Source organism: Stegodyphus dumicola, chromosome 6 (genome assembly GCF_044657685.1).
Source record: "Stegodyphus dumicola isolate Sdum_Otavi_A_Nest chromosome 6, ASM4465768v1".
Classification (NCBI taxonomy): Eukaryota; Metazoa; Arthropoda; class Arachnida; order Araneae; family Eresidae; genus Stegodyphus; species Stegodyphus dumicola.
The window spans coordinates 227568538-227578852 of record NC_140773.1 but is presented as its reverse complement, the minus strand read 5'-3'; the positions used below and the strand labels follow the sequence as shown (position 1 = coordinate 227578852).

Genomic DNA, 10315 nt, shown 5'->3' with positions numbered 1-10315 from the left:
TTACATAGAGAAAATCTCGAGTAGGAAATTCATAATTTAAATACATAATATTGTATGCGTAAATTTAGGAATATCCTGTGTATTGATGTAAAACAATATTAAATACAAATATTAATTGATTAAACATTTTTTTGATAAAATGTTCCACATGTATGTACAGTAGATTCAATTCAGATCAAATAAAGTTTGATAAGAAAAATTAAGCTGAAAATCACTAGAGGTAGGTGAATGGAATTTGTAGACTAAGTTTCGTACAGTATTGCCATTGCTCGCTTTGAAATCGTCGAGTCTGTTAATCAAAATTTTGTTAAAGTGTTACAAAATATGAAACTGATAATAAAATTAATTTGAAATTCTAAATTCGGGCTTCCATATGCCCAAATTCAGTGGAAGATTACATTATTCAAAATTTGATGGCTCCAGGTACCATTGTTTTATCACAATGCGAGAAACATACATACATTTATGCAGATTCTTCATTATTTAACTTCTTTAAATATAACACAGGGCTCTAATATTTGGTGGTAACAATTTGAAAAGTGAATGAATGCAAAATGCCAAAACGAAACTAATAGCCCTTCTGGACTAATGCCCTTTGGGCTAAAAAGAAAAAAAAAAGTACTATAAGCCTAGATAGAACTAAAGGTCTTGCAAATTATGAAAAAAATAAATAAGCAGGTTTGGAGGAAAGAAAGTATTATTACAGAAGATTTCTTAACATTTCAAAGGCATCTTTTTATTTATTTTTCTCTTCAGTAAAAGGATATTTAAACTGTTAAATTTTTCTATTTTCTTGCATAAACATAATTTGACTGAATAAATGATAGGTATACAAGTATCATACTTAATTTTGGAACTAAAAATACGTTCTAGCACTATTTCAATTGGCGAGAAATTTGTGTTCAGCCTGAAAAATTTTATATAATTTATTTCAAAAGGATGAATTACTTTAACATCAGTTTTAATTAAATATGGAAACAAATTGGGAAAGTAAAAATTTCTTTACAAATTTCTATTGCAAAATTAATTAAAACTTAATACAGTCTCTAGAAATGCTTGTCTTCATATCAGTTTTTAACTCCTCTTATATTTATTAAATTTGTAATAAGCAATAATGGTAATGGTGTATGATTTTAAAGAATGCAAGGGATGAAGATTTATATAAAACAATATTTTAATGTTTACATATAATGCTAATTACACAAATGATTAAAAGAGTTATGGAAGATAAAAAATATAGCATATATATAAAAATTACTTATTTTTTTTTTGTATATGAACACATAAGTCGAGCCAGATGCATTTTTAAACTAGAAGCATTCTGCTGTAGCTTACTAATAATCTTATCAATAAAGTATTTTACATTTGGTTGATTAGAACAAGATGGTATATTCAGTAATTCCTGAAACAATGGCTCCCAGAGTTCGTTATCCCAATATCTTTTTAATTTTTTCCCTATCTGCCACTTGCCATCTTTTTTTTGCACAGTCATGTATTCAGAAAATAACATAACATGAATACAGTTGGCAATTCCAAACCAATCTATCTGAAAAAGCCATGGTTTATTCTCCATCATTTCAGTACAATTGTACTTTGTAACAGTTTTAAAAGAAACGTCTTGTTTAAAGAAGCTCAAATCAATTGCTTGTCCAAAGTCTATAAATCGGAGAAATGTAGTTTTTTCAGGTATATGGTCTAATAGATCAATCTTTATAGCATCTTCTATTAATATAATATTATCAGGCTTTACATCTCCATGAATAATATTACACTCGTGTATTTTGCTCATTATGTATAGTAGTTCCATAGTTAAATACATGATAACCAATTCTGGAATTTTGTTAGTGTTGAAGGAACCATAAAAGTTTACAAAATCAAGTAAAGTTCCTTGGTGGCTGAATTCAGTTACGAAAAATATAGCATTGGTACATTTTACTGCTGAAATTATTTTTAAGACTGATAATCTAATATCTGGTAAACTATTCATTTTTTCTAGCCTGTTATGCAGTTCAGTAGTTATGTAAAGCTCCCATTCATTTCTATCTTTACAAATTTTAAGAGCAAATTTTGTGCACGAATTACTATCAAAATTTTTCATACCCACCTTCTCTATTTCAAATACTTTTGCAAAAGCACCCTCACCTATAAGGTTTTCAATGGCATACAATTCCTTACCAATTTCAATATTTTCACCTACTTTTATTGATTTTATTAGTTTATTTGATATTTCAAAGTTATTATAAAAGCTTTCTGGCAGTTTTAGAGATTCTAATAATTTATTTTGGAGTTTAATATCAAAAGGGTCTAAGTTTTCATCATCTATAATAGCATAAGTTACTGGAGGTAATTCATTGCCCTTTTCAGGTATTGTATCAGGAAAACCAGTTGATGGTTTTGAGTTAAGTGTAAGATTACTTGGTTGCTTTGCTGCTTCTATTTTTGAAGAAAGATTATTATTACTATGAAATATAGAGTACTGATCTAACTGACTCAATTTCATAATACTTGGAGAACCATTTGAAGATGAAGATGACTTACTATTACAGTCTCGGCTTGTCTCCATAATGGTACTAAGACGACCACTAATGAATCTTTGTAAAGTACTTTGATCTTTAATAGAAGACTTTCCTTCCATTTTATTTAGTTTGCTCTTATTCAGCACATCTGAGATACATTGTGTGTTGACAGATATTCTGTTTTCTGATGCTGGGTCACTATGTTGCATACTATGTGCAGTGCCATCTACCATTGCCTCGGATCCTGATGCATTATTATTATGCTTACCAGGACAAGGGGTCGAGGAAAGAAACGTAGCTGCTGTGAATTGTTCTGTGTTACATGGTGGAACTAATGTTTCATCTTGCAATGGATGATAGTTGTTATAAATGCAACCATCTTCAGGATCAGATTCTTCTTGTGCATCTTGTTCCTCCAGTGGTATGTAAAATACATTTACTGAAGGCTTTAAGATTCCTGCTAATTCCCGCTTTTCTGATTCTTGAACATATCCTTCTGGTGGGATGTTCTCTACATCCTCTATTGCTAGATCTTTTTCAAACGGACGTCCATAATCTTCCGATTTAGCAGTTTGCGATTTAGAACTGCACTGATTTTTAATATTAATGCTAGCAGACTCGGAAATAATTTCTGTTGGATCATGATAAAAAGTAAATGGCAGCGAGTTCTTGTAGTTTTTACTCTCGGTATTTTTTGCACCACAATCAAACTTAACTTCATTATAAGAAATTTTATTTTGCAAAATATGTGAATATTTAGGCTCAGAATCTAAACAAGCCAATTTGGAACCATCATTACTTTCCTGTAAATCAGTAACTAATACTGCATCAGCTATATTCGTGAATGTTCCATTATACAAATCTCGCACCATATTTTCAGCTTCAATATAGCTTTTTGATTGGGAACTTTTTCCTGAGAAGAGTTCATTTGTGTTGCTTTTGCTTACAAATGTTTTACTTGAAGGTAAATTTTCTACAGTCATGAAATGTTTAGTGGAATGTTCAGAATCCTTTCCAACTTTTACATTAGAAACTATATCTAACTGTGAAGAGTTACAATTAATATTATGTCTGACAACTCCAAATTCATTTTTATGTGCATCACTTTTTGTTTTGCAATTATCACACATCTGTTGATACTGAGAATATACAGAAGAAAAAAGATATTTTATCTGTTCCTCCAGATTCTGCACTTTATTTTGCAATTCTCTTTCCCTTTTCCGACATTCTACATGTACTGTCTCCTGTGAAGCCAATTCATTTTTTTGCTTTTTCTCAAACCATGCTGCAGCTCGAATCTCTTCTAAAGAATATTCTTCAGCACCTCCATAAACTTTATTTTTATCATACATGGGAACCTTTGATGAATCAGGTTGTTCAAATAAAGCAATTGGTGGGCTTTCATCTTCACTGCGAATGCCAAGTACATTTGATACTCTAGGCACTAATCTGGGTGTTTTAGGCAGCTGGGCCGTATCATCGCAATGTAATTTAAAGGTAGGCTCTTTAAATTCACCAGATGTTTTAGAAACTGGTTTGAATTTTACTTTATTCCATTTGGCTGGCTTTTTTTCATTCTCTTTAGAGGTTTCAGAATGTAAAATAAATGGTTCACTGCTTTCAGCTTTAACAGGAAGGGATGGTGCAATATTTTCAGAATTATAGATTTTGAATGGGATTGCCTTAGTCTGAGAAGTAATTTTTGGTACAGGCTGCTCTTTACCAAGCAGCATTGTTGCCCTAGGGGCTTCAACAACTGAATCTCCTGTTCTTGAAACAGGGGCTAAATTTCGTTTTTGAGGTTTCAGCAAAGCAAATGCAGAACGACTCTGTTCTGTGTTGCCAGTCTCTTGAACTGATGATGCGTGAATTTTATTTACCACTCTCCTTTCAAATTCACACATCTTAGTTTGAAGCATCTCAAGGGGCTGAACTTTACGATTAAAACCTTCGCATAAAACTTCATCTGCCTTTTTTAAGTTACCTTGCTGCTCTAATTCCCAAGACCATGCAATAAAAAATGGTGCAGACTTGCAGCCAATATTATTGCTGTACATATAATTATAAACATCTATTGGTCGTAAAGACATATTTGCAAATTTTAGCCATATATCAATAAATCGATCATCGTCATAATATTTTGATTCATTTTTCATTATAGACAAACAGCGCTGAAGGAGCTGTTCAAGATGACTTTCTTTGCCTCCTTTAGGAAAATTCTGTTCAATCCATTTTATATATTTATGCCACACAGAAAGAGGATCATCCCCGGAATATATCCTTAACTCTTTTTCAAACACATCACGCTGCTTTAAAATAACATCATCAGGATGGAGTGTTAGACATGCATTTAACTTACTAGGCCTCCTTCCTCGCTGTATTGGCCGAATGTTCTCTTTTGAAACTTCCCACTCTTCATTTGAAGTGGCCATATTTTGCTTAGAGCATCAGATAAGTGGTGTATATTTATTGCTGTTTTGTAGATCTCATGTAATAGAAATTCTCCTGTTGAAAAAAAAGAAAATTATTGTAGCCATCAAACAAAGTTTATTGACATCATAAATTGCACACTACTAATTACAACATATTCTGGTGCAGGGGGCATTCATGTTACTCACGGTCTGATGCAAATATGACTAGACAGAACCCTAAAATTTAAGAGCTCAAACACAGCTAGCATAACTAAAGGGAATGAACAAAAATATTAAGAAATTAAGTTATAAGTAATAGTGCGGTGATACTTACAAATTTTTAGTACTGTTGTCTTACAGAGTTACCTAACATGACATATATTACACATTTTTTTTTTTGATACAGCACTTAATGTTGTTTCTGTTATAAATATTTTTCATATGATCCAATTACATAAAATAAGTTTACTATTTTTTATCTTCATGGGATTAAATAAAATTGTCTGTAATAATTTTTAAACACAGATGTAAGCAGTGTTACCAGAAAATTTTCAACTAAAGTAGCAAAAGAAGACTAAAAAAGTCGCAAAAATCGCAAATGATGCCAGCAATCACGTGATTTTTGTGACATCATATTTATGCATACTCACATTACCTATGACGTTATCACAAATTTACCGACTATTGGTTCTGTAAGTTACAGACTGTATTACATTAGATCTTTTTAATTTATCTTCGCTTGAAATTTTAAAATTATATTGCTCATTTTCAATTGTTTAAATATCCATTTCTTTTCAAATTAATTCTCATTTAATTTAGGCTTCTAGTTTTAAATTAATTTGTGGATATCCACTGTTAAAAGATTCCTCACGTTTAGACTGTTAGCCCTTTTGTACTAAATTTTGAACTGACAGCTTTGTTTTTTAATTCATTGTTTTTTTAACCTTTTAATTGAGGAATGCTTTTCAGTGAGTTTTCTATTCTGTGTGATGGATCTGTTTTAGATTCTGATTACTTAAGAAAGCCTTGTTCTTTCATTGTTAAATTATTTGCTTTGTTATTTACAAAATTTGCTTTGATTTTTAAGTCATTTCTATTGCTTAGTTCTTAGCAATATTACTATCAGGAGTATTAATTTCATTTCTTTATCTGTTTAGGTACCGAATATATGGCACGAAAGCTGCAAGTTCTTTGGTTTGATTCATTATCACCATAGAACTGAGGGGGACTGAAAAATAAATCACACGAGGTTTCGAGTGAGGGTGGTGAGAAGTTTCGAAACATTTTTAAAAATTTCTTTTTACCTTTTTCACTTACTTTCCTAACCCTTTTCTCGTTATACTGACATCAGGCTGTGCAGCCTTGTAAAGGAAAGCCCACATGTTAATAAGATTGCCACACGCCAACTTTTATTTAAGCCTAAATAAACTTTTTCTTAATATAAATTATTTTCAACTGATACATTATTTTAACATAAAAGCATTTTACGATATATTAAAAAAGAAATCTTTGAAGTTACAAAAAAAAGCATTAAAAAATTATGGATGTTGCGAAAATTCCGCAAAATCGCAAATATTAAAATTTTAGTAGCACAAGTATTAAAATTTGAGTAGCACAAGTCAAAAGTCGCAAATTTGCAAAAAAAATTGCACGATATGGCGACACTGGATGTAATATAAAAATATGCAAATAAAAATTATAATTCAAATTTGCAGTAGCCCCAGAATGCTGAATTTTAATTTGGGTATTTTGCCTTTCTATTCTACAAATAGGAATGGCTTAACAAACTTCTCTGGATTGTTTCATTTCCAGATTACTCTGTATATGACTTTTACAGAAACCTGGGGATGTAAATGATTCTGTCAACTAAAACTCTAACTGCCAATAATAATTTTAGAGCCAAAAATAATAATTTAATTTTTTTTATTTAATAACACACACATATGCACGCACGTACACACGAAAACAAACAAAACTACCCTCCAATCTATTACACACATATTTAAATACAGTCAAAAGTCGTTAATCCGGACTCGTCGGGACTTCGGCGATTCCGGATTATAGATCATCAGTTTAAATCTTGTAAGATGGCATGCAGAAATTCTAAAATTAAAAATATGAAACCGTAATTTATGAAATAAAGAACAATTATGATCTAAAGGGTATCAAAATTTACAAAAAAAAGCTTAATATTTACTTGTTTACTTTATTAAACATTTCTTTCAATGTAAGTTGTTTAAGTTGCTTCGTTTTACGTGAAAATGCTTTCTCTTTCATTCTATAAACAGACATAATTTTTTGTTCAGTTACAAAGTTCCGCTGTTCAAGTCCCGTAATTACTGTGCCGAGAATACCGACTAACTTGTCAAACGAAATTTTTTCGTTTTCACTAACCTCTCTGTCATCTTCTTCATGTCTTAATCCATTTTTTTGCAGCAAGTACACTTTTTGTTTGATGGACATCGAAACATACTTTCGTTTTGTAGATCCTTTGGGAGCTCCAGCATCGGAAATTCTATTTGACATAATCGAAAGTTCAAGTTTACTTTTATAAAATTGCTCTTACAGTCTGCCAAAAATAATAAGCCGAATCCAATTCGAAGATTAAGGAACAACGCAATCATCAACATTAACTGAAATAGATAATTAGATAATTCTAGCTTATACCGTTCATTATACATAAAAATCGCAGGCGAAAACGTATTCTGCGCTTGCGTACACGCATATGCGCAGTCGTAAAGGTCTTACGCGCACGCGTAAACGCCTATGCACATGTGTCAACGCGGCGCATGCGCAGAAAGTTTTTAGCTTTGAGGTCCGAATTAACGACTTTTGACTGTACTTGGCATAAATGACATATGAAATTACAGCAGCACAATCAGAAATATTAGAATTGATGAATTATATAATACAAAGTCTGAGGTCCAGACATCCATTATCCAGAATGATCTAAAATCTGGACCTCAAAGTCACTCCTAACTTCTTTTAATTATTTATTTATTGTGCGTGTGCTTTACGTATGCACATTTGATTCCCCCCCAGGCATAATAAAACATGTAGAGAGTTCCAATTCTTAATTTCACTTCAGCACTAAATAAAATATATTGTTATTGAAGAAAGGATCATTTTAACTTAAATTTCTATGAGCAATAATTTGGCTCCGTAGCTGCGCATCTGCTTTGCATACTACAGCTCAAACCGAAACACAGAAATGTTGATTTTACACTTACTAATATTTTATATCCCTCATGCCAACAACCTGGCAAATCATTTTTTATTATATTTTGCTTTCATCCCTGCATGTTTATCAACACATGCTTTTGTCTCAAACCGCACGTAAAAATGAAAATAACGTGGTGCACACGTCGCCTAAAAACGAGATTGTTTATTTCTCGAGTTACAGCTCTGGATTGCACTCGGAGACGTGGAGTGGTGTAAATGAGACACTTTATCGCTTGTTATATTTTAGCACCTGGCACCGCAACCGTGAAGTTTTGTCGTAGCACAGGTGGTTAAATGCACTAAGAAATGTTGACAGGAAAAATTTAACAAAAATATCTCTCCATATGCTAAAAACAGATTTTGTTAATAAGACTCATAGGCCAAAAGAATATATTTAGTGCTATTTGAATTAAGAATAACTGATTTATTATTCGCATAAACCCAGAAGCAGCACCGAGCAGCAGAATTTAGGGAAGACAAAGGGAGGTGCTTGGTAGCAGAATTTAGGACCCACAGAGACTGCATCAGGCAGGAAATATTTCTAGTGCCAGCCCTCAATAAACCTTAAGTATATGTGGGAATTCATTTATTCAGTACTCAGATAAGCCTTAAGCACGTGCAAGGAATAGATGTGAGTATAATAAATAACTAACCTTATACAATTCAGGCTTAAATTGTCTCAGTGCACGGTAGAAGCATTTAAGTCCCCAGTCTCATGATACATAGCCAAATATGTATAGTGAACGATAGCTAAATTTTATGATGGCAGCTGTGAATCTAAAGGTTTTAATATATCGCAAACATATGGTGAAATTTTCTAATTGACGGCTTTTATAGAGAAATGTTGGGACACGGGATTTGGCTACTTTTGGTGACTTCATGATGAGCAGTAAACGCAGCATTTATGAGTAGTAGTAAACAAATCATTTTGGTATAGGCAACAATTTTCAAAATCGCGCCAAGGCCGTACCATATACTAGGATTTTACTGAAGATGATATAAAAGGAGTTTTTCATTGTGATGACGATGCTCCTCAAATTTAAAAATCACCGTGGTATAAAGAAATTAAAAATTTCAGGTGATAAAGCTTCAGCTGATACCAAAGATGCTAAACTATTTGCAGATGAACTCATTAATAGTGAAATGTTATCTCCAGAAATACCTTGGCGACCTCAACAGAAAAGGTTCCAGTTGGTGTCGATGATTCCAAAGCGAGATTAACAATTTTCGCATGCACAAATGCTGCAGGAACACACTTTTCATAATTGGGAAAAATACACAATCTTTAGTATTTAAAGAAGTAAAGATTTTCACCGTTATAAACTGTGCAAATAAAACAGCATGGATGACATGAACGTTAATGAATAATTGGTTTACCCGATGATGCAAAAGTTGCCGTTATTGCAGATGAATGCACAGCTCATACTTAAAGATTTAGTGAAAGAAAATGAATCCGTATTACTCTTTCCTTCAAATTGTACATCCATCATTCAGCCTATTGATATTAGAATAGCGTGTGCACTGAAACACAATTATAAAGTAGCATTTTTAAAATTCATGTTAAATTTCTTGAATAATGGCAAAACTAGTCAAGAGTTTTTTAAATGTTTTAGCATAAAATCTACTGTGTGGAGAATCGCAAGATTGTGGGAGGATGTGTCTCTAGATACTTCAAAAAATACTCAGCATAATTTATGGCCAGCTACTATATTTCATGGTGAGGATGATGAAGATGATAACTATGAAATTGAAGGTTTTCAGATATTACAAACCAAAGGTTAAATTTTCCATTTAATGGAAATTTTAAAGAAATGTGGAGAAGCAGCAATAAATGAAGATGATATAACAGAAGTTTTTCATTGCAATGACAATGCCCCAATCATCAATCAATTAACGGATGGCGAAATCTGTAGTATGGTTCTACATTCAGAAAGTAGCGCTACCGATGGTAAAGAAAGTGACAGAAAAGTTACTGAAAACAAAAAAATTTCGATTGACAAGTTCGTCAGAATCCTAGACACGGCAATTACAGGACTTCAACAATGGAACTTTGTAACTGAACAAGATATTATGTCTGTCTATAGAATTAAAGAGAAAATATTAGCACAAAAAATGAAGCAACCACAACAACTTGAAAGAAATGTTTAATTAAGTAGACAAATATTA

At 32.1% G+C, this 10315-nt stretch overlaps 1 protein-coding gene across 2 annotated transcripts in view; it reads right to left on the bottom strand.

Moving 5' to 3' along the window:
* Positions 1-1150: 1150 nt before the first annotated feature.
* LOC118192438 (mitotic checkpoint serine/threonine-protein kinase BUB1-like) overlaps positions 1151-10315 on the bottom strand; it is a 31606-nt gene continuing 22441 nt past the window's right edge. For both annotated transcript variants that reach the window (XM_035363401.2, XM_085819610.1), the window contains one exon: positions 1151-5021. In XM_035363401.2, coding sequence (XP_035219292.2) covers positions 1259-4948 — 3690 coding nt within the window. In that variant the 5' untranslated portion in view covers positions 4949-5021 and the 3' untranslated portion in view covers positions 1151-1258. The remainder of the gene's footprint in view (positions 5022-10315) is intronic.